This window comes from Bos indicus, chromosome 3 (genome assembly GCF_029378745.1).
Source record: "Bos indicus isolate NIAB-ARS_2022 breed Sahiwal x Tharparkar chromosome 3, NIAB-ARS_B.indTharparkar_mat_pri_1.0, whole genome shotgun sequence".
NCBI lineage: Eukaryota > Metazoa > Chordata > Mammalia > Artiodactyla > Bovidae > Bos > Bos indicus.
In genome coordinates, this window is record NC_091762.1 from 62,864,153 (window position 1) to 62,890,843 (window position 26,691).

A 26,691-nucleotide genomic window follows, 5' to 3' on the forward strand; every position below is an offset into this window, starting at 1 on the left:
CTTAAAAATCTAATGTCTGGTTTCTACTCAAAAATCGGAAGATTGGCAAAAGCAGGCTAAATACTGGAAAGGCAATCATGGGTCCCCCCGCAAGCACTTTCCTGCCTACTGCAGACCTCCAGGAGTTATTTGAGGTTTAGACCCCCGCACAAGACCACGAACTCCTCAAGAGAAGGGACCGTGCCTTGCATATGTCTGAACCCTAAACAACTGGCTCAAATTTAGTCACGCAATAAATGAGGAAGGAGGAAAGAAACCACCTAAAAGCCTTATCTGAGTTTATCAGCAAAGATTCAGGAGCTGACACAAAAAGTGCTCATTTCTGTAAGATCTAAAAAGGTAACAATCACATAAGGGACCCAAAGAAACTCAATGGCTAAAAGGTTAATTTTATATCTTCTTTCCTGTGCTCTCATACCTAACTTTGATAGGTTTTCTCTATAGGTGTTCATAGAGCATTATCTGCTGGCTGGCAAAACAGGTCTATCATGTCACATAAAACTTTTTCTAAGACAAAACCACGTGACGCCTGAACAATGTTGTTAACAGTGCGGTGCGCAGTAACTGTGTGTGCTCTCGCAGCTAGCAGTGTGGGTTCCTCCCAGGTTCTTTTTACCTGTAGGAGGGAACTGCTTCAAAAGTAACACCCCCTGGCCTCATGTGCCAAAAAATGAAATTCTCTTAACAGCAGATATGAATCCTGACCTAATAGGTGACACTAGAAATAAAACTGCAGTATCTCATGAAAAAGTCACTAGTTTGCTAGCCCCCTGCTAAGTTAACCAACTGTGTCAGTAAAGTGGTCTCTATTTTGATTGGAAATTTTTTTATTATGTGGACTAATGAGCCACTGATCCACACTTTTTAAATGTATGAAAACATTCAAATATAACAGCACGAATTCAGTTAGTGTCCCCCCTCCAAAAACAGATGCAAAATTATACATGACACACAAGATTTTCATAATTTCAAGCCAGAGATTGATATTAACTCAGTTTCTGCTCATTGTTTATCATTACAGTACTATTCATTCAGACACTACATTTTAATGTTAGATTTGATGTATCTTTCAATTCTGATGCAAAGAGCAATATCTTCTGAAAATAAAATACTAACCCATTTTCAACTTTCATGTGTGACTTAAACCCAGGTGAGCATTATTTACTTCCTGAACACAAAAGTTCTTATTTAAAAATTTTTCTCAACTTGTTATTTATCTAAATTATATTAAGTTATATCAATATATTGAAAGTAGGGGCTAGAACAGAAAACTGGTAACATTTTGAAGCTTATTACAAAGACATTGGAATTATAATCTACTATCTATTAGTTGATAGTATGCCTCTTTTTTCCCTACCTACTATTTTGTTAATAGGTATAAATGGGATGGGACCATTTAAAAGTACATATAAAGCCAATTTTAAAATTCTAAGACATTTTCTTCAAGAATACTTAATTGTGACAAAAAATCCATTACATTTTACATACATTTCTCAGAGATTGTACATTTCTTTCACAGATTTTCCATACTGAATACAATGACTACCACTACCAACTAGCCATAAAATTAACATATTTTAGCGCCACATTAACTTCAGACCTACTCTGTAAAAAAGCACCTGAAAGAACGTCATTTTCACATGGAAATAATATGTAACATTAAAAAAATAATGGATACCAGAAAATCCATATAGTAACTATGGTTTCAATTAGTTAATTAACCCTCTAAGTGTATTCTTTTCTTCAAAAATCAGGTCTGTCTTCAAAAAGATAACATGAGAAAGGAAGAACTAATAAAAAACACCTTTTTCCAGAAAATTAAAAAAAATTATTTATAAGTTTTAGAACAATGACCACACACTTAAGAAGCAGACAAAACTAAAGATGAAATGAAAGAGTTATCATGAAATATTTTCAATTTTACTGGAAAAATTTAGTCAATCAATAAATGTAAAATATATACCAAAGCAAAGCTTTTGGTTTCTTCTCTCAGGACTATTTATAATGATTATATTTATAAATATATGTAAAATATAAATTTAGACTTCTAGCACTTTCTATAATACACAGCTATGTAAAAAACTAATTCAATCATCAGAAAAAGAATATGATATTCAGGAAATCTATTTAATGCTTAATTCTAAAATAATAAAAAATATTCATTCTAGTCACTCCTATATATATATAAAAAGATTGACTATTTTAAGTTTTCCTGAACTTAAAAAGTAAAAATTTAAACTGTATCTTACCTTCTGTATTCGGTAAGAAGCTGATTATAATGATAAACCACAGACTTCGCATTCTGCAACCAGAAGACACCATTATTGATCCCTTTAAATATTTTCTTTGTATTCCTTAATGAATCTAGTTATAAATGCCCAGCTTCATCGAACCCAGCAGTCTGCATCATTGATCCTCATATCTGAAAAACAAACAAATCCATCATTTACTCTATGATCCTACAATGTCACAAAAAATGAAAAAACAATAGCCACAACTCCCCTCTTTCCAACCTTTCTTCCCTCCTTCTCTGAAGCATAAAAAAAGCCATATATTTTGATTCTATATTCAACAGCATTCTGAAAACAAAGCCCCCCAAATTAAAGGTAATCAAAACATATGAATGCACATAGTAGTTATATAAATTCCCAAAGATGAACTTTTCTTGGAAAGATTAAAGTTATTCCAGAATAAATAACTGTCTTTCAATGTCATGTAGTAGTCTTTTTACCAGCTTTAATATATTAATACAATACCTGCAACAAAATTTCATAAATACATATACTTTGCTTCTAGTGATGGTAACAGCAGTATTATCTACTATTTTATCCTATTATCTAGTAAAATAGATTACAGATATAATGAAACAGTTTATTTTTCTACTCAAGGGTGTACAATTTTTAATATATGGTTGTAGCTTTTATAATTATGGCATTCCAAACACTACACTGCAAACTGTTATTTATCTGACTGCTAGTTATTCATAGAAATCATTTAATAATGTGATTGTCTCTTAAATATTTAAGGTTTTAGATTTTCATATATGAGTTTTTCTTACAGCAAAACTTAGTAAGGTCAAACCCATGTCCTTGAGTAGTTTAACCCATCCACTGGACCCAAATAAAAATCTAGACCATAATGGTTATATATCTCCAAATTTGCATCACCATCACTAAAACGAAGAGCCAAGTCTAATTCTAACTAGCCTTTAAGTGCCCAGTTTTTCAACTGAAGAGGAAAAAACCAACTCAGGTGTGATTTAATCAGCATGTCCACGTTCCCAGGGTCACATGAAACCAGATTATTTGCTAGGTTCTACTGCAGTGTTTTACTCCTTTCTAGCATAGCATGAAGAGTCGGACACAACTGAGGGACTTCACTTTCCCTTTTCACTTTCATGCATTGGAGAAGGAAATGGCAACCCACTCCAGTGTTTTTGCCTGGAGAATCCCAGGGACAGGGGAGCCTGGTAGGCTGCCGTCTATGGGGTCGCACAGAGTCGGACACGACTGAAGTGACTTAGCAGTAGCAGTAGCAGCATAGCATGAGGAGTCAGAGTAAATACCATAAATACCAGCCTTACTATATACACACTATGAAGGCAGTTCCCAAACAGAGCCAGCCTCCTCATCTAGCATCTGAGCGGAAAGAAATTACAAATTCTTCCTGTAAAGTCTTCCCAAGCTCTCCTTAACCTTTTGCAAATGGTTTTTTAAAGTGAAGCAGTGATGGGTATACCTACCCACATTATGAGGTCGTGTCTATAACTCAAAATGAACTCTTACATTATTTAGATGCTATCTCTAAAGCATAAAGAAAATGTAAAAAAACAAATTTCCCCTAGATAATGTTGAGCTTTTTATTTCACAGCAGTTAAGGTATTCTGAATTTGCTACCTGCTTAATGCATCATGCTGCTGTGCTTAGTCACTCAGTTGTGTCCAACTCTTTGCAACCCCAAGGACTGCAGCCCTCCAGGTTCCTCTGGCCATGGGGATTCTCCAGGCAAGAATACTCAGTGGGTTGCCATGTCCTCCTCCAGGGTATCTTTCCAACCCAGGGATCTAACCCAGGTCTCCCGAATTACAGGTGGATTCTTTACCAGCTGAGCCACCAGGGAAACCCAAGAATACTGGAGTGGGTTGCCTATCCCTTCTCCAAAGGAACTTCCCCACCCAGGAATCGAAGCAGGGTCTCCTGAATTGCAGGGAGATTCTTAACCAGCTGAGCTACGTGGGAAACCCTTTAATGCACCATATGTGATTCTATTATAGCAGGTCACTATATTCTATTATCAGTTTCCTACAATGTAACTTCAATGGAAAAAAAGTCAGATTCTAAATGGTTTGGAACACTGATCAAGCTATAAAGTCACTATCTTGCTTTGGCAACAAACATACCAGAAAGAACATAAAAAATTAATCTGAAGCTATTATCTAGTGTTTATATATGAAGATTCATAGAACTACAAAAGGAATTAGCAAGACAGTCTATAATGAGTTTATTTTATCATGCCTATAGTTTGAGATAAAGCTGTTTCCCTATATACACTCCATGATCCATAACCAACCTATTTTTTCAGCTCTCTCTAAAACCTGTTAAGACAAAATTAGGCATCATAATGAAAGGAATCAGAACTGGCTTACCTAGTTCTAAGAACACCTCAGATGTTCTTAGAAATAAAACAATAACAAAAGGAAAAGCAAGCTTCCTCCTCAATATGACAGAAATACACAAAGAAAAAAGATACATCAAAATTAATCTGATAGAGAACACATGGCATACAACCCTGCAAAACCAGCTGGCTCTCTATTCATTTTTCACTCTGAGCTCCCAAAGAATATTCAGAAGACAAAACTGAAAGTAAATGTTTCATTTACAATTGCTGTACAAAGTACCTGCCTTAAAACTGCAAGCTATTTTATATAAAGCACAGAGAGAAGTCAGATAATTTCATGGCCTGTCACATTTAAAAGGCCAATCATGAACAGTTTCTTAAATGCCACAGACTGGTCAATGATTGTATCAAGCAATTAGAATAACATTAATATGTGGAAGAGGTGCATTAATGTTACTTGCAGTAATTAAGTCAGCCTTTGGAATGCTCCCAGTTCAAGCAAAGAATTCTGACTATCCAGATTTTGGCTGTAATAGGTACTTTTATCTCAATGAACTAATGCATATGGGCTGCTTGCCTACATGCACAACTCTTGAACACGTTTCCACTTTCTTCAAGCAACTCAAGATCAGTGTGTCTCTGGTCACTGGCTATTTGAAAGAGTCCTTGTTTGTGGGAAGAAATAGAAGGAAGAAATCAGGGACTGATGACTGCTTTGTAGGAAACAGCTGCCAAGATAGGAAAACCTCTGTTAGTTAAGGGAAAAGGAGGAGGAAACCACACAAGCCAGACCTCTTTTGTGGTCTCTGGCCAGGATAGAACATTTTATGAACTGATTTAACTATACTAAAATTTCAGTGTATTCTTGAGGTTTAAATGTGAAACACAATTTTAAAAATACACTCTAGTCAATTATAAGACAGTATAAATGACTGTTTCTAACAGAAAGAGATTCCAAAATGTAACAAATTCATGGCTTTTTTTCCCACACAAATAAAGCTTAAGTCCATCCGTCTGTCTGTTCAATGAGTAAAAGAATATCAAATTGATTATTCTCATTCTACTACGTACAGCCACTTTCACATCAAATAAAATTATTTTCAAAAGTTCAAGCTTTAAATGCAATTTTGAAAACAATCAAAAGATTTTACTGCTGTGATTCAAATGAAAAACAACCTTCCATTTTAAAATGTTAATGAAAATTGAAATACTTAGCAGACCACAATTGGCTAAGGACAGAATGAATAAATAATCAAATATTAGTCATATAATGTTTGTCAAATAATCAAACATAGTGAAATTAGTCCCAACAAAACACTGCTCCTAAATCAAACTGGAGCCACAAGATTCTCACTGGCATAAATGGAGCCAACAGACTTGTCCCTCAAACTCTATAATTACCTGCAAAAGGCAGCTCATTAAGTGTTTCACAACGCAAAACAAAAACAAGGAACAAAACCAGGAAAAGGCTATTACACTTTAAACAGAAAAGACTAAGGGATTCCTCATATTAAAAAAACAATTTTTTCTTACCCTTCCCAAGAACTTCAGGGAAAAATTGGGAGTATGAAGGCATAGCGCACAGATGAAACCCCTCATAATGCTAAGCAGCAGTACATTTCTTAATAAAAACTGAAATAGAACATTTCTACTTAAATTATGAATGACTCTTTTCTTATCCTTATCCTTTAAAATTCAAACAATTTCATCCTAACCCTGTTTCTATAACTACATGACACTGTCTAGCAAACCTCTGTCAAGATTTTTTTTATAAGTATCCTACTACTCTGTCATGTAAAAAGTCAATTAATGCATCATTACTACTAAACCTTCCAAAGCTCAACAACAACTTCCAGGAGCATACCTCAGCACTGTTTATATCCCAACAGTCCTCAATGTTTTATACACTACTTAAAATGTATACTTAGCCATAGCCATGTAACAGTAACCTGCTTATATTTATTAGCTGCATTAAATATCCTATGCCTTAAATTGTCAGCAAATTTAAGAAATCCTACTAATCAGTTTTAGTATCTCTGTATTTATGTTACATTACTAAAAAAATCATACTTAACTTTATATATGTTGACATCTGTTTAGCAAAAATAGAACAAATAAAACCCATTTGTTGAAAAGCTCAATGACAGAAGCAGGATATAGCACGCTTCAAATCAATGGGGAAAAAAAAGATAACTTAAATTTTTCTAAAAATGGTTAACTGAGGTTGATATCGTATTAAGTGCACAGCCACTATAAAGATTCATATCTAAAGCTTTATCTTTGATTTCTTCTCATGGACACTGAACTACTGTGAACACTGGATATTAAGCCCAAACAACCAAAAGCATGAGAACAGGAAAAAGAGCCATCTAAGCGGGAGACCTAACAAAGTTACCCATCCTTGATATCATGTACTAATGCTGTGTAAAATGAAACATTAATGCTTTGGGTAAGCATAAAATTCTAAGCACTAAATGTATGTCAACTAAATGAGAGCTAAAGATTTCTGCACAAAATCAGTCTGTCTAATCTAATTTGTGCTATAAAATTATAATCATTATGGGACAGAATTTACTAGCAAATAAAAGCTGCTCTTCTAAAAACTATAGTTACCAAAACAACAGGATGATACCAACCCACTCTGCCCCCACTGAAAAGATTTAGAAAATGAAAAATAAATTACAGAAATTCCCCTTCTTTTAAATAGAAGAGAAAACATGGACACCCTTGGGAGTTTTCTTTCAGTAAGCTGCAGAAGTAAACCCCTGTTATCACTAATCAAAAAGTCTTTTTTTAACTCCAGACCTTTGACGTTCTTTTCCATTTGAGTTTATTTTCTTTCCCTTCACAAGGATAGGGCTGGGCTGGAAATGCTAACAGGGATTTAAAAACCATGTGGCCAAACACTAGTTGCCACTATCTTTCTCTGATTCATTTCTGCACATATTGGTATCAAATATACAGTACTTGCATTAAACTATTTATTTTAAAGTACCCTTAACATTCATTTTTGGTCTTTATTGAGTCTTCTGCATTGTGAAGACACAGATTCTCCTATGAGAGGACTCAGAGGACCAGCAGAAAAGAGTTCAGGAACGCTCCAGTAAATTATACCTGCTATCTGCCATAATATCTAGGAGTCATGCTGAGCAGGCAAAAGAGGCTTGTACCTGAGGACACTTGGGAGGCACAGACCAGGGCAGTCTGCCATTCTCATTAAAATGCTTCCAGTTGAAATAATAAAAACAAATGGCTGTCATTTTCAAAGGAATGCAGGGGACATTTTATGACTGAACATAAAGTTGCAAATGAAGTTTCAAAAGAAGAGGGAAAAAAATGAAGCTACAAACCCAGTTCAAAATATTACCTTATATAACATGAAAGTTGATGGCTTCCCCCAGCAAAAAAAAAAAAAAATCATAAATCCATTTGTTTAAAATATTTTGTACTTATTGTTAAATTATAGTATACCTACAATGTAGAATTTAGTGTTTTCCCCAATCTGGGGGAATGGGAAAGCTATTTTTAAACAGCAGTTCTCTCCAAAATTGACATTTTATTTTTTAACTTTCTAATTATCTGGAAATTTCATGCAACTTTTTTGAATTGAATATAAATTACAGGTACTATGGACAGAAATATTCTGTGAGCACCTACTATGCTAATATGCAAAAGAAACACTGTGTCAGACACATATCACTAACCCTTATATAAAGGTCAATATTTAAAGGTCAGAGTCAGAAGTCTGAGGCTCAGAAAAGAAATTCCATTACTGGAAGTCACTCAGCTAGCAAGTAGCAGAGCCTGAATTCCAATCAAGGATAATTACAAGGACATTTTTCCTTAGGTGCTAAACTATTCACTCAGCAAACATTAACAGGATATACCACATGATAAGTGCTAAGAAACAAAAGAGACAAAACTCCTAACCCTAAGGGAGATTACATTTTAGCTCAATAATAACCTTTTCTAAATAAAATGCTACAATTGCCTGGCACATAGCTGCTGCTGCTGCTGCTGCTGCTAAGTCGCTTCAGTCGTGTCCGACTCTGTGCGACCCCAGAGACAGCAGCCCACCAGGTTCCCCGGTCCCTGGGATTCTCCAGGCAAGAACACTGGAGTGGGTTGCCATTTCCTTCTCCAATGCATGAAAGTGAAAAGAAAGTGAAGTCGCTCAGTCATGTCCAACTCTTCGCAACCCCATGGACTGCAGCCTACCAGGCTCCTCCGTCCATGGGATTTTCCAGGCAAGAGTACTGGAGTGGGGTGCCATCGGCACATAGCTAGGTTCCTCCAAAATGATAGACTACACAGATAAACTAAATAGTTTACTTATATTATTTCATGAAATCTTCACAACATCCTGAGGAAATACAAAGTATCATCCCCAATTTCCCTTAAAATGAGAATACTTAACCTGTTCAAGGACAGTAAATAGTAACAGGACTGGGATATAAGACCATGGTCTACAATCACTATTGTCACTAATTAAGTAGTTCAGATAAACCTACTCACTTTGTGTGTTTCATTATCTTTCCCTTTGGAATCAAAAATAGAAATAGAACAAAGTCATTTTGGGATTATGAAAGTGAAGAAATACCAAAAGAATAATGAGTTGATTTTCAAAATGTTTACATAAGTAAAACTAACATCCCTCAGGTAATGATAGCTAAATGTTAATTTTTAGTATTTCCAGTGAGCCATCATAATTTTATTCATTTTTAGTGCTAGTTTAAGTACTCACAATATATGTTATAAATTAACAAATTATTCTGGACAGATGAATCTTATGAACCAAAATACCTGTGAAGTTGGTTATGAGTCAAATTACAAACCTAAGTATTTCATCAAATAGAATTAACAATGAATCATAATAGTCATGGAAAGAACGTTTTAATGTTAATATCTATGATATTATGGTCTCATCACTGTTCATGCGAACAGAAAATAAAAAATTCAATGTTGCTCATGAGATGCAATCTTATACTCAGCTAACTATACTGGATCCTTTGTTCATAAATCATTGTTACTAGCCATTCTCTGAATCAATATTCAGATTCCCTCTTGGTCTATATATATAACCACTAAATGAAATAATAATGACCCAGGATCTGCCATATATTAGATCATCAATATCACCATCAGGGGTTTCTTAAATGTAATGAGGTAATCTGAGTAAAGTATGTCAAATGAACTTAAAAATGAAAAATTAACTATAGAGAATACGTGATGAGAAGCTGAAGAAAATTTTGTGAAGTATATAGCACATTGCCTTTTATAATCAATAAATGATAAAATTCAGCTGCAAGCTATGTCAGTATATATAGTGTCATCTCAACTTGCAATTCTAAAATAAAATAAATAATGTTAACAATAAAATTGCATGTATGTCAGTTTAAGCCAATGATTCGTGATTACATTCTAGATATTTTTGATACTGAAATGAGTGTTACCTATTAATTATTATATTTATGCATTGGTCCTGTGTTAGGTTCTAAAAGGATTATGAAACAGATGAAGATATGATTGCCACTTTCAAAAAATTAAGTCTTCTAAGGATAATTAAATACATTAGAAAATGATTAAGACCCCAAATATGCATTAATAACTGCTAAACTCCTCAAAATTTAATGGTAATAAAGACACTTTACACTAAAATTATGAAAGAGAAGAGAAATAAAATTTATGAACTTGTGTTTCCCTTGAAAACCTTGTGTACCTTGCAGACTTAGGTCAACCAATATTATCGCCTTTGCGGGAAAACTACACACGATCAAACAGCAAGATGACATAAGGGACTTCTTCCAAAAGAGGCAAGTTCCTGTGCCTTAACCAAGGTCATTCTTCATGAAACCCTGCATTCCATACTCTATGTTCTGTGTCTACAAGCAAAACTTAAAATAACAGTATTTTATTGCTGCTAAGTCACTTCAGTCATGTCCAACTCTGTGCGACCCCATAGACGGCAGCCTACCAGGCTCCTCCATCCACGGGATTTTCCAGGCAGGAGTACTGGAGTGGGTTGCCATTGCCTTCTCCATCACTACTTTTGAAAACTAACTTCATTAACAACATTAGAAATAAAGCTGTAGCCTAAGTTAATGAACAGAACAGACTCTTACTTCCAGTGTTAGACTGAGATTCTATGTGGTCTACAGGTCTGATTCTTTAAAGACCATTCAAAGACTTGTAGGGGAAGGAAAGAAAAATATTTATAGACACAATTTAGAAACAACATGGACTGAATTATTTTGAATGATTGTTAAATATTTTAAAAAATTAAAAACATAAACTGTAGTTCATTATAAAATTAAAATACAACTTTATGTTTCAGTGCTTCTTAATTACTAAACTCACGGAGTGAGGGAGGTATGTGGTTTTTAGAAGAAGGATTTTCAACTTTAAAATATAATTTTATAATCTCTATTAAAATTTCAGGTAACATTAAAGTGGGAACAAAACTGTTTAATAAAAAGAAATATTGCTTATAAAAGGCTGAGAAAAACTGACTAGAAGCTTGAATTACCTGTCAAGACTCTTATCTGGTAAAACATGTATTTCTGCAGCATTTCAGCAATTTTTAAATAAATCTTCCTAATCAGAATACTGATATTTGTGAAAAATATACCCCCTGTCACTCCTCCACATAAAAAGCAAAACACTGTCCTTAATAATTACCAAAGATAACAAGTAATTCTTCAAATCTCTTAATCTAAAAATTATCAATAATATCCCATTATGTTTAGAAAGATTAAAAGCAAGAAATTATACAGACTGATATTATAAAGTAGAGATCAGGAAAAGTTTTTCTGTAGAGGAATAGATAAGTAAATATTTTAGGCTTCAAGGACCACAGGATCTCCATCACAACTATACAATTCTGCCTCTATAGCACAAAGCCTGTCATAGACAATGCGTAATGAATGGGCATGGCTGAGTGCCAATAAACTTTACTATAAAAACTGCCAGCCAGTTTACCAACTCTTGCTCCCATACAAGACGGGGACAACTGAACACAGTTCAGTCAAATAATGAACTGATCAATATCAATGTCTACCAAAATATTCAAACCGACTTCAGTCTATTATTTTAAGAAATATTTAAATGTTAAAGATAAATTAACCATGTTGGAACAAGAAAAACAAAATAAAGCAGCATTATATTGACCATAACAAATTAGTGTTTCAGTGTGTGTGTAACAGAGCCAGATGGACAGCATACAGCGATTGGGGAGAAACTCCAGAAAAGAAAATAAAAGGCATTACCACAGAAGCTATATCTTACTACTTTGGCAGGGTAGAAGGTAAAACCAATCAAAACAGTAAGTAATGGGAGGCTGAAAAATAATGAGGTTTAGACAAGGACCCTTGAGGTATTCTACCACTAGTATGATGGTTTCAAATAGCTGTCAGTAAAAGTGGATTCAAACTTGTGAAATTTCTGTCAGCACTGTTATTCACTCATATGAAATACTGGATATATCTCAGTCCCACATACTGTATTCAAAAGGAAACTACTAAATTCTAGTTTCTTCAATTTCTGCTATAAAGCTAAAAATTCTACAAAACCAAAATCACCAATCTTACTCCAAAAAATTATGATGTCACAATAAATACATACATTTCTTTTAGAACAAGTATTTTCAGAATTTTCCAATTCCCTATATCTAGTCTCTTCCCAGTCAATATTTGACTGCTACTATTATAGTAAATACTTTTATTTTCTGCAATCTAATATTTCTTGAAATTGAACAGCCACACTGTAACATACCACAAGAATAATATTTCTAAGCTACAATTAATAGGTATCACATTTAAAATACACGAAGGCTAAACTTTTCTATCAATATTATATATAAGACAAAAGAGCGGAGAAGGTTACAAATTTTTAATAAGAGCATTATATTATGGTAGTAATAATCTAGGTGTTTTACTGAAAGTGAAGTGGATTACTGTAAATGAAATTTCAGTCCTGAAAATGTCCTTTCAGTTTTACAGATAACACAAAATGACTTTTTTTCATGTCTCTAGCGATAAGGATAAATTTGCCACACATTTAAATGGTGCCTTCACACTTCCCACCCTGACTCATGAATTAATAATTTAGTGACATTAATACAAGAAGATAAATGATAAAAAGGTTAAGGCTCATGGGTCAACTATATATCATACTTCTTTTAGCACAGCTAATACTTCTCTGCCAATTATAGCTAAAACTTTTTAACAGTTTTCAATAGCATTTTTACAATCTAAGTAGCAGCTTATGCACACACAATTTCACACAATTCAGGCTTAATAAATCTCCTGCTGGTACCAAACAATCATTCTAGGGGATTAAAGTGCAACATCTGTTAACATTAATAATGTTTTATATAGTCACATGTATTAAAGAGGACTCTACACCATTATTAGTCTTCTAAAAATCCTTCTAGACCAATATACTGATTTAGCATGAATTATGCATTTATGCTTCACAGTAACAAAGAAACACATTAATGTGAAATGGTAAAATTAAAAAAAAAAAAAAATCACACCCACTATGGAGTAACAGATTTCCTTTGACCTAAGCTTACTAAGTATACCAGTACATGCACAGATACATACACACACAAAATTAGCTCAGTCTCTAAAAGTTTTTAAAACCAAAAAAATCCTCTGAAGAATTAATTGTAAGTTAGGATAAAATACACTGCTGTGAAGATGAAAGTTACTTCATTTTCAGGTAGTACGCATTCACTCACAGTTTCATTGATTCTTTCCCTGAGATGTCTTAATCCCCTTTCATTCCTTTCATTCCCTCTGCCCTTACTTCTTTCTCAACTTGTATAAAATTTCTTGGCTAATTTCTGGCCCTCCAACCAACTTGCCGACTTCTATTAATCTTCCTAATTTCACTCTAAACCATAAAAATGTGTAAAACTGGAACTAATCCTAGAAATCACTTTATACATAAGACAAAAACGCTTAGGGTTGTGACTTAACAAAGGCAGATCTCAGAAGTGCTGATTTGCAAATTTTCTCTTAAGTACATATATTATCATCTCACTGTAATTTAAGTATCACAACAAACCTAGTATCTCAGTTTTAACAATAGAGGGACTGGAGGGGCAGTGGTAAAAGGAAAATGTTTTTTAAAAAATTGGCAAAAAGTAAAAAACAGGAATAGAGCCCAAAGGGATCTAACTTTAAAAATAATTCAACCCTCTATTTCTGTCGAACTTGATTTTGAATATGCCCTTCAAATTCTAGTTAAGATTTATTTTCACCCATATAGAAAACATTCCCCTCCTTTCCACCTAAGGAAATTCTTTACAAACTTCCACCTATGCCATAAAGCCAAGAAGATCCCCTCCAACTGAAAAAAAAAAAAAAAACCTCTTTCTTAAAATGCCTTCAATCACTATGTGTACCATTTGTATAACAGTGATTGGGTTGGTTAGCTTATAACTCCTCTTCAATTAAGCTTTTAAACTATCATAAAAACCTCTTTTGTAAACATTTTCAATATTTATTTTTCTTCAATGTAAGTCTCTTCAAACCAAAAAAAGAAAAATGTCCAGGATACATACTCTGTTCAAGGCATTGAATCTGGTACTGTACAATACAATAATGTGGAAGATTATTATAACTTTTAATGGATGTTAATTACTATAATTTTTAATGGATTTCTTTTTAGGCTAACAACTAAACCTAAGAATAAACATCCTTTACTTCCTACTCTTCCTCTTTAACAATTAAAGTAATTCAATTTTTGGAGCATGGGAGGCTTATCCTCTCCTCTGCACCTTTCTTGGCATATTTCTGCTATTCCCTCTGCCTAGAATCCCTTCTGCTAACGGCTCTTCCTCTTCCAAGACTCATTTTAGGCCGATCACTTAACTATCTTACTCTGTCCCTCCCTCAGCCTCCATGTCACACACCAGAGGAATATGGGATTTGTGTACAAAATACAATATGCCTACCACTAACACAAGATTCTGAAGTATTTTCAAAATCATGCGTTAAATGAAAATAGAACACATGACTTTCACATCTATAACCTCAGTTCGGGTACCCTTGAGTAATGCCTGGCAAATAGCATATAATAAATATTTTCAACAAAAAAGGAAAGAAATTAGGTAAATAGAAAGGAGAGAGGAAGGAAGGGGTGAATGAATAAACTGAATGTTCAGGAATCGATCTGAGAAAGATAAAGAAAAGTAAATGAACTCAGAAACTGAAGTATAAAGTTGAAAAACAACATTTTTAAATGAGAAACAATTTAGAGAGCTCCTAAAATAGGGAATTTTAAGCATTTTTTTGAAATACTTTAATATTGAAGAACTGCCCATTTAAGACACAAAAAAACAAAAATAGCTTTTTTTCAGAAGTTGAATTTATCACTGTTTGGCTTAAAATAAGTTTCTGTTATCATTTATAGACGTCAAATAAACTCCCTCAAGGAAGTTTTAAAAACCACCAAGCCTCCTCACTGTAAGAGGAAGCAAAAAGGTCCACTATTAGTCGGGAAACTAAACCTACAACTTAGGCCCAACTAAACTCAAGTAGAATAATCCCCTGATGAAGTTTTTCTTTAAAACTTCAGATTTCCTTCAACTTATGATGGGGTTACTTAAATCTCTATAAACACATATGAGTTGAAAATATCTAGGTCAAAAATACATTTAATGCATCTAACCTACCAAGCATCATATATTAGCCTAATCTAAACTAGCTTCCTTGGTAGCTCGCATGGCAAAGAATCTGTCTGCAGTGCAGAAGACCTGGGGTTCAATGCCTGGATCGGGAAGATCCTCTGGAGAAGGGAATGGCTACCCACTCGAGTATTCTTGTTTGAAGAATTCCATGGACAGAGTCCAGTAGTCTTGCCTGGGAAATTCCATGGACAGAGGTGCCTGGCAGGCTACACGACTGAGCGACTAACACACAAAAACCTAGCTTATCTAAAATGTGCTCAGAACACTCACAGTAGCCCACAGTTGGGCAAAACCGTGTAACACAAATTCTATTTCATAATAAAATGTCGAATATCTCATAGAATTTATTAAATACTGTACTGAAGGTGAAAAACAGAATGATTGCATAGGAACAGATATCTGTCATTGTGGTTAAGAGCTGCAAATCGCTGCCATGGCCCAGCATCAAGAGAATACTGTAGGGCGTACAGCTAGCCAGTAAAGAGTCACAATTCAAAAATCTGAAGTAGGGCTTCTGGTGAACACATACCACTTTCACACCAAGGTAAAGTCTAAACATCTTAAGTCAAACCATCGTAAAGGGAAAGTCGAAAAATCTTAAGTCAAACCATCGTAAAGGGAAAGTCAAAAAATCTTAAGTTAAACCACTGTAAATCAAGGACCATCTGTATTTGAAAATTCAGTAATTAAAATACTGAAAATAACTTAAAACTTTAAAAAGTACTACAAAATGTGCAATTACATAAAACTATATTAAGTATATCTGAGAGATCTGCTTTTAAATAAAACAGTACGGGGTAAATAAACAAATCTGACATTTATTTTCAAAGTACGCTAAAAACAGGCAAGATAATTTTCTCTTGCAAAAATTTTTGACAAAATGGGCTTCCACATCTACATATTCTCCCAGCAATGTTTTGAATGAGAAAACACTGTTTCCAAAGTGAAATCCTCTTACAAGTCCATTTTTAAAAATAAAGATCAATATAAAGGTACAATAACATACTTAATCACCATTCAGAACAAAGAATGAAAAAATTAAAACCCACACCTCGTTTCTGCTCCAAAATTACAGGACTGACATTAGCATTCTAATCCAACACCAATCTCGGGCTTATATCTCACCTCTATATGAAAAAACAGTAAATTTCACACTGGGAATTAAACTTCAGCCTTAGTTTGCAGTTAAGGTATCTGACATTGCCTATAATGCACACAGGTCGGCACTGCAGATTTCTTTCTTTTTAGTATTTTTGATTTACTGCAGCTGTTGAAAAACCATGGCTACTTCTAAATCCTAACTTTCCACCCTTCCACAGAACAGCATTTGCAATTAAATTGACTAATATACAAGTCAAACAACGTTGACAATAAATCTAAGCAGCTTCTTTGCAGAAAGATGTCTGAATGTCAAATATGAAATTTAACAAGTTTTAATAATTAGACTCTGTAAATGGTACACTATATATGTCTGTCCTAATTTGGGAAGATGAGCTTCTCACATAATACTAATCACACTAAATATAAAAATACGTTCTGGCGTTTCACTAACTTAAATCTTGAAACCCTACAGCTACAATTTACAAATTTAATTTTATTAATATTTTTAATCAAACCATAGTTATTATTCAGCTTCATATAATGCAATTTAGAGTAGTTTTCTGCTGTGAATACCAGAACACAATGAGATTTTAATCAGATTTTAGTATTAGCCACTAGAAAACATTTTGGAAACCAGACAACCACCACCACCCCCTAAAAACCTTTCACTTCAAATTAAAGGTAAAGATAATCCACCTGTGATATCTAATTACCCACTGAAGAAAGAAATTGCAGAAGAATGACTCTTTGAATACTACAAAATATCTGATGCCAAAATTTGGGCCACCTCTGCTAAAAGATTATATAAAATATTAAATGCTATTGTTCACAGGTTGCTAAGTGAGTAGATGGTTACACCATGGATTTGTTAGAATATTTTGTTAAAATTTCTTACATATCTTATGACCATTAAAAATGTCTTTAAAAAAAATTTTTAAAGATGTCTTTTTAAACATTTCTATTTTATCTTAAAATTCACAATACAGTATCAATAACCACATTTAGTTAACCTCCCTTTATTTCAGGTTGATTACCTTAATGTGAATCTGTTTTCAGCATAACTGATCCAGCAGTAGAAAAAGGGTGAGAAGCCAGCCTTCATACCAGGATACAATTCTGACAAATACCCTCCACTGACTTCCTTTTAAAACTGTGACTACATGGGAGGAACCTAATCTTTAGGATGATTTGGGGGCAGGGATTTTGAAGCTATGATTATAGGTCAGGAAGAAGAACTACCAAAAAAAACCTTCCTTGGGATGGTTTTCATATGGTAATTCAATCAGGCATCTTTACTGTAAGAGTAAAATGAGAAAGACAATTTATATTCACAGGTGGACGGATGGGTATACATCAATACTTCCTGTTTTCAGTATGAGAACATCAATTATGATAAAAGTCAGGTCAGTTAGTGACATACCAGATTCAGGAAGATAGCAAGAATAATAGAATACCAATCATAAAAAATATTCAAAACCTCTGGGCAGATTTAAGAAAAAGAGTAAGAGGGAACATACCAAAGAAAAGTGAGAGAAAAAATAAATTTAAAGAATGATAATAGACGTCAAAAGACCAAGCCTATACTTATTACACTTATTATTATCCTTATAATTCCTATATTTAAGAGGAATCAGAAACTGGTTAAGTTCTAGTGCAATTTATTGTGATCTTCATTATCATCCATGATAAATGTTTATTCAAAAATATATTGAAGGCTACTCCAAGTTAATTGCTAATAATTGGGGCTGATAGGTGCTTCTGGTTGTTGTTCAGCCTTGTCACCCATAATTAACAAGATATAAAGGATCAGCTACAAAACCTGAATGTTAGTGCTGGGTCTAAATAACAGAAAGCTACTGAGGAAATGATTTCATTCTTCTTATAATGAACAAGACATAGCTGGGAAATTTCCTATGTACCAACAGAATAAATATCTAAGTTCATGATTTAGAAAAAAAGAAAGCTAAAATAAAGATAAATTGCAATGAATTAAAAAGGGGGGAGGCAGGCTGATAGCTAAGGAAACCTAAGAGTATCGAATTAGTTGGTTAAGGAGGTACTAAGAATGTTACTAAAATGCAATGAAACAAAGAGTATCTCAACAAGTCTAATCATGACAAAAGAGCTCTTTCACTAATAAATGAATATTTCTCCCTAACCAAATTATAATTGCTGAATTTTATAATCTTCATTATCTCGAAGGCACCTCATAAAAACACAAATATACACCTAAACTAACATGACGTTAATCAACTATACTCCCATATAAAACAAAAAATAATTTTTAAAAAATCTGAAGGAAACTACAAACCTAAGTAGAACACAAATTAACCAAAAACCTAAACCAATAGTTTCAAATCCACATAATAAGTTCTCACTTTTATCAGCACTTGATAAAACATGAATATCTCTTAAAGATATGCAGGTATATACTCAAGAATATTTTTAGAGACATCTAAAGGAAGCAAAATAATAATATTTCACAAGTCACATTAAAAATATACATATCAACTTGAAGCAATTTTTGCACAGCTGATATTCTTTAGGCATAATACACACACCTCAAAATAGTGTCAGAAAAATGGGTTCGTTCCTCCTCCCTCGCTCTCAATAGGCTAATGGCAGGAATGAACGACTCGTATAGAACCTAGGTTTTGATTCCTAGCTCTACCTCTACCCCGAATTCAAGCAGTGGCCAAATTCTATCCCATCATTTAAAAACTTTTCCAGTTTGTCTATTGCCACTGCCTCTCATCTGGACTGTTATCTACACCTTCTAACTAGGTTTCTGTTTACGCCAGTATTTCTGTACTCTAGTTCATTAGTTACACCATGATGACAGCAGTTAAATATAACACTTGCTTAATTGAAAATATTAACAGCTTTTTATGGCCTTCATGATAATGTCTAACCTTAGCATACAAGACTCTTTGTAAACATGCCCCTAAGATCCCAGTGTCATCTCCCTCTACTTCCTGGGCAATCCATATCTTCCATACTTCCTCTTAAGGCACCTTACTAAGGTACCATCCGCCTTTTTTTCCCCCTCATCTTTGTCTCTGACTTCTCCTCCTCCTCAAAAAGCCTTCATCTGCAAAAACCCTCCTCTGTTTTCAGATCTGTTTAAATGGATTCTCTTTTTTCCATGTTATTCATTTTAAATTCACTCCTGCTACCCTGTATTTCCACAGCCCTTCCTCTACACTTCAGGTTGGAATATTACAGTATAATTATAATTATTTGCGGAGATATCTGTTTCTCTGATGAGATTTTAAGCACCTAGAGAGCACAGTCCTTATACAGTACATTTTTTCAGGCAGGGCCTCAATAAATGGCTGTTGGTTTAATATAAAAACAATTAAAGCTCTGAAGTTAATGGATAAGTAGATGAAATGTGCTAGGAGGAAAAACTGCACTTGTAAACAGTAAAAACAAACAATATTTTAAAATATAGACTTTAAGACCAATGAAAGTAAGTGTATACTTTTGGTATGGCAATTTTGACAAATTCGATACTGTAAGTACAGTCACATTTTTAAAACCACATGTGCAGCCATAATAATCTCTGTGGCAATTGTAGGAAACCAAAAATAACACCCTGAAAGTAAAATCCAAAGCGTTACAAATACTGTGAATTATTAAAGTAAATCCAAGTCGTTAACTGTCATTTATATATATACAACATTGCCAGGAAAGGTTACTGTGAACTACAGAAGAGTTAACTGTACCTTGAGAACATACCTGCATATGAAACATCCTACTTTTCAAAAGATAATTTAGGTATGACTTTTATTTTAATTAAACTCTCAAAATTATTTATTATAGTAAAAATTGGCCACCACTGTGTATCGTAATACAATTCAACTTATCAAAATTGGGAGTAAATTGTAGGATAATGGCCAAAGATGGATGGCACTGGATTAGTGACATCTTCTGACTTTGAGAAACCTATAAATTGCACAACACAGAATGGTGACAAGGTTGACCTAAAAATTAAGATTTACTTCTTTCAAATTTACCTTTATGATCTTATTTGTACCCCATAAATGTCCCTTTACATTAAAAGTTCATGTAAGGAGTTTTAATTAGATTAACAGTCTGGAATATAAGCTAATTCCAAAAATGGAAACATCGGCCTTTCAGCTAAACAACCAAATACACCACTAGGTATCTGTATCATACGGTGAAAGACAAAGACAAGTTTATGATTATTATATCACAAACAGGTACACACACACTAGAACAATTTTCAATTTTTTACAATTTCTAATAAATTATATACACATTAAACCAAAAGCTCTGCTGTTCTAGATTTATTATTATTCAACTTCTTCACCCGTTGTGCTTGCATAGAATCAACAAAACTCAAAGTACATAAAGGAATTTCACCACTGAAGATTGGGAGCTTCTAATTTCCACTGAATTGTTTGTAAAAATAATTTTCAATCTATTCATAATTGTTGCAATAGAGACAAAAAAGTCAACGGTTTCTATACCATCGTAATAGGTGATTTTAACCTAGATGTCAAACACTTAAATTTCATCAATTTTTGATTGTGTGTTAAAATGATGTAAAATATTAAAGCTTTAATAAGAGTTCAGCATTAAAAAGTCAATTTGGTAAGTAAGGAATGAATGTTCAAACAGATAAGTGGAGCTTTAAAAATTCTGAATGGTCTAATTGTGATACTGTCCAAAAGTTAATTTTCATTAGCAGTGTTAATGAAAAATTTAACTACGTAGCTAAAACTACATACTGTTTCCTGGAATTCTTTCTAATAGTTTTAGTTTGATTTTCTAATTATTGATCCTGTTATAGCTCCCTATCTAAAAGCCTATCCTTATACAGGGCTGCATAAACTTTCTACTGTTTTTAGATCTCTTTCATGCAATAAATACAAATTAATGTCAACAAGTTAAAACAGTAGAAGTGCCACAAAGTTTAGCAAAGTCATAAATTCTAAAAGAAAAGATAAGAGAAAATTAGCAGAAACTTGTCTTATGCAGAATGCAATAATTTATAAGTTTAGATAATACAGCCTAATTTTCAGCCAAAAAATAAGATTAAAACAATGGTAAATCCTAGCAAAGATATGATATTATATAATACATACACTTTCCTTACCATATTTTGGCTGAAACAAATCTAAATAAAGTAGGATGGCAGGCCAATCAAAGGCATCGACTATGCAATGTAGCTGCCCATATCAGTCCTTTTTATACACAAACTACTTTTTTTTCTTTTAAATAATTTTATTCATAACACAAATTGTAATTAAAGGATGGAAGTACATATGCACTCCTCAGTCATTTATGATGCTTCAATGAAAAACTTATTTTCTATGAGAAAAATATATATGAAATAGAGTTTTTATTTTGTAGGTTGAATAAAAGTATGCAAAGTATAAAAAGATCCCTCTTATGTTACAATGAATTGTCAGAACTAACATTAAAAGAATGTTTTACAAGAGTTGAATGATAAGCATGAAAGTATAACAAATTATGGGGACTCAATACATATTAAGTCATATGGAAAAACTTTGAAGGTCACCAACAAATAATGAGATTTCATATTAAATAAAACAAAAACTATTTCACATTAAATAAAACAAAAAACATTGATTATTAATCACTCAGTTTTTATCTTAGCTCTCTTTAGGAGGTCAAACTGCAGCTTCCTTGGGAAGTCAAATGAAAAACATGATTTAATTTTTTTAAAGGAGAAATAAGGCCCTCAGCCATAAATTCAGAAATGAATGATATCAAATTATTTAAAAAAGGCCTGAAGAAAACACTCTATCAGAGGGAATGCCAAAAATACAAAAGCAATACACAACATACCAAAATGACATTCTTAAGAAGAATGCAAGAAATACCTGATATTATCATCAATTTTATAAATATAAATAAGATCTGTGATAACTTTTTTAAAAAACAGGCAAAATAAGCTTTAATAAAGTAAGCTAACAAATTAAAACTATATTTTAGCTTATTTCCAATTAAAACTTAACATCTTGGTGAGCTAACTGCAACCCTCTTGATAGGCTCGTCTTGGTTTTCACAGAATTAACAGGCAATATAGAGAATGAAGCTATTAGTGTATGATTCTCAATATTCTTAAAATACTTAGGCAATAGTTGTAGTATAGTTTTCAATTTAGTACTGTTTTAAAGAGCTCTAATTCTTGTTCTCTAATTTCTTTATAGGATATTTTTATACTATTAAAAAATAACTCTAAATGTTTTTGAAAAATTGAACTCTAGAAAATGTGAATTTGAAGATACTAAAGATTTGTTCTTATGTTTTTTAATCATATATTATTAACTGAATAATAACTGTCTTAAAAGATATCTATTCTCATTTAATGAAATCAATTATAGGTTTCCAGGCTGAAATGTCTAAAGAACTTAAGTACTTAATATATTAGTAACACAACACAAAAAAAAAATTAAAAAAAAAAAGGGAGACGCGGCAGAGGGAGAGCAACTACATTATTAAAACAGCCAAGTATAAAAGTAATGATTGACCATCAAGTTTATTATAATTCTACATCACCACAATTCTACAAAATATTTTATAAGCACTATTCAACCATAAACTCCTATACACATTATAAAGATAGAAAAGTGCTTTGAGAACTGTGTTCTTAAATATATTAGTGTGTTGCAGCTGTTAAGCGAATCCCACATAGCAAAGAGTTAAAACAGAGACTTTTTTGAAGTGTAATTTAATTTCAAAGATCCAGTATTTATTTTTATATCAGGTATTGTGGACCTGATTAATTAATTACTCTAAGAGATAACAAAGCATTTGTTACGATGCTCTAACAAGTAGTAAAATGCATGGCTAAACCTTTTCCCTGAACCTAAATCAACTCTTACTTAGGGCCTCTCAAATGAGTAATAATAACTACCTTGCTTTGACTTACATTTGGTCAAAACAAAAATGCCTTCTGAATCCATAAACTGGTTAAAAGAGCATTAAATAAAAAGTTCTTTTTTTAATTACACAAAAATTCAATGATTCAATGGGTTTTCTTTTCCTTCTTATAACTGATTTAATTAAATGACAATAGATACCTTTTAAGACAAGATATCTTTTAAAAAAAGTATCTATTAAACAGAAATATAAATCTCAAAATATAAATCATGTGTATGATTAATGATCACATTTACATTGAAATACAAAAATCAAATTTAAGAGACAAAATTGTCCATAAGTAAAAAATCATCAGTATTTTTAAATTTCAGGTATTTGCTTTGGTGTTGGATGTTTATAAGGTAAATCAATTATGTCTAAATTATTGGTAGTTTGTAATATCTTTGTTGATAAAAATAGCATACTTTTTATTAAAAATACCTAATATCTTAAAATTTAATATTTTTTAAAATGAATAGAAATTTGATATTCTAAGGTCTTAAACATTTTCACTTTAATATAGATTTGAATTAGCAATATTAGAATGTCACAAAATCATACCATACAAAGTGTACATAATAAAATGTAATCTTTTTAAACTTCTGTTAGATTTCAATTTGAATAAATCTACCAAATAGATAATCAGAAATGCCTTTGAAACGTGAAGGCACAAAGACACTGTTCATTTTTACAATTAAAATGAAAGGTATAGTTTTTAAATTCTGGTAATAAGGCAATTTAAAATATATTTTTAAATTATTTTCTGATATAGTTATTAAAACATACAGTTCACAGTTTTGCATTTCCAGACTCTTCAAATAGGTATATATAAAAGTCTGGATAAATACTATTTAGAGTTTACTTTGAGTTTATTATTTAGATATAGTTTTGTTAATGTGTTTAAGATGTTAAACATTAAAATATTTACCTCTGAGTTCAAACAGTTAGAATTTCTATTTTTATTATTTCAAATATATATTCATAACACTATTACCCTTATCTGGAGAATTTTTCTTTATATTGTAGTCTATTCATAATATCTTATTTAAAAAAGCAATCTGCCCATATAGATGCAGAAACAATATATATTCAACATTAATACAAAAGACATGATGTCTTATCATAATTCATATTCTTTTTTACTGTTCATTCCTAAATGTTTAATAGAAATTTTTTGGTTATTTACTAAGAATGCCAGGGTTATTTTAAATGGAAAAGCAGATGCCAATTAACTTTCTCATCATAAACATCCTCAATATAATAAAATAACAATAATCTTTCTACAGCAATAATTTAACTTTTCACTAGCACATTTTCTTCACAATTCAAATTTCATTATTTTAAAAGTCGCTCAGTAGTCTACCTTTAGATTAAAGACAAAACAGGTAGAACTTACCCTAGCTGTGCCTTTCAATAACCTCACAGAAGTTATGTACTCTGTGACAGTTACTGTTCCTCACGTAATAATTTTCCTGGAATGAATTCTCTCTAGTAACCCTTAGCTCACTGCAAAGAGAGGTGTGGCATTTAAGGGAAAAGAGTAATGAACTATAATATCAGATTCCATATTCCAATATCCCTATCATATTTAGCACCAACTATGACATGGTATGGTAAGAAATCTCTTTGTATATTATTTAAGGCAATGAAGCAAAGTTGGCAGTACAGGATGTCTATCCATAATTTTATGGAAAGGAACATGTGGATATGTTTGTAAAACATAGCATGTAATCCTATTGAAACATAATTGCTGTTGCTAATATTCTTACCCTGATATGAATATGTTCTGCATCAATGTAGCACAGACTTGTTAATACATGACCATGCTGAGAAGGTAATACTTATACAAAAGCCCATGCCACTACCATAAATCTCCTTATTAGACAACAGTTTTCATACTCAGAGAGGCATTCAGTATAATAGTGAATAACTCAACTTTCCACATTAGTAAAGATTAGCTAATAATATAATAAACCCACAACAGTAAATTTCATCAAGAAACAGTCTTTTAAAATACAAAATAAATATTTTTGTCATCTCATCCCTTGGTAAACTAAGGAAAAAATGAACTATTATATCTCTTTTCAAGTATGCTTAAATAGATAACCTTTCTTCCTCCTAACGGGCAAATTCTGATAATGCTACCATACCAAAATGTAAAAATTAAAATAAAATGATTCATTTTTAGTAGAATTTAACATGATATCCTATCCTTAAATTTCCTGGCACAATTAAATATACACAGGTAATTTGAAAAATCTGCTCACTAAAAATTTGATCCAAATGCTCCTACAGGCTTTACATTTAGATTATCAAAACACCTGCTTGCAAAACTCTCTATTATTTCTGAGTATCTGGTTAATAATTTTTTAGAAATTAGTTGACTCGGAGTTCACAAACAAAATTCTGTTTCTAATCAAGCAGTCTTTCATATCTGCATTCATTTTTTACCAAGCTAGAAAGCAGTTTTCTAACCTACTTAATAAAAGGTCCTTATTAGTAGTTTACCCATTTTAAGTGTCACTACACAAATCAATCCATCTTTGCAAGTAAAAATCACTAATCCACGTGATTGTTTTTGTTTTTAGAAAAGAATACATGCAACAAATCTAATCTGATCTACTAATTAAATGTAGAGGAATGCAATTTAGTCCTTATCATTAACTGACTGTTTTATATTTTGCATAATCTGGAAAATTATCTAAAATTTTTGAATCTTTTAACAATTAAGTATTAAAGCAGAAGATGTCTGCAGCTATCCTCCCAGAGCTTTGGCCAATCATTTAAAAAAAGCAGAATCTCAAGATGAACCTGATTCACTATCTTCATTGTCTATCTAGGAAATTTTACTAATTAAGAAAAAGTAAAAAGTATATCTGTAATCTGTAAATACAGAAAATCATAAAAACCTGGCATTTATTACTGTAAATTTCACTAGAATTTGCCTAATCTCAAAATGCTTTATTTTCCTTAGAATAATTTTTCTCAAACAAAAATAATGTTAATAAAATATCATTTTCAAAAGGGAAATGATCAATTTATACTGCCTTGATTATTTTATCTCATATGCAAGCTCCCTCTACAGGTAATAACAAAGGTTGGCAAAAATATTTGAAACATGTAGGCAATTGTGTGGTAAAGATGCAGAACATAATTGTATAAAAATACTATTATCTAGCATTGTTCCTCCTCCTTACCAATTACTTGATAAATAACTGCTCCTGAAAATCTGTGGTTCAGCATGATTACTCTTGCCCAACATCTTGGTTAAGAACACAGCTAGAGCAGTCAGGATACACAAACTTTTCATATTTCACCCAGAGGTACTCTCACAGTGTATTTCAAGGAAAAGGAAGCAT

The 26,691-nt window shown here is 32.4% G+C and overlaps 1 protein-coding gene across 16 annotated transcripts in view; it reads right to left on the bottom strand.

Moving 5' to 3' along the window:
- The window catches only part of ADGRL2 (adhesion G protein-coupled receptor L2), a 199,088-nt gene that overhangs the window by 160,824 nt on the left and 11,573 nt on the right, over nucleotides 1-26,691 (bottom strand). For all 16 annotated transcript variants that reach the window (XM_070786237.1, XM_070786239.1, XM_070786240.1 and 13 more), the window contains exon 2: nucleotides 2,250-2,422. In XM_070786237.1, coding sequence (XP_070642338.1) covers nucleotides 2,250-2,322 — 73 coding nt within the window. In that variant the 5' untranslated portion in view covers nucleotides 2,323-2,422. The remainder of the gene's footprint in view (nucleotides 1-2,249; nucleotides 2,423-26,691) is intronic.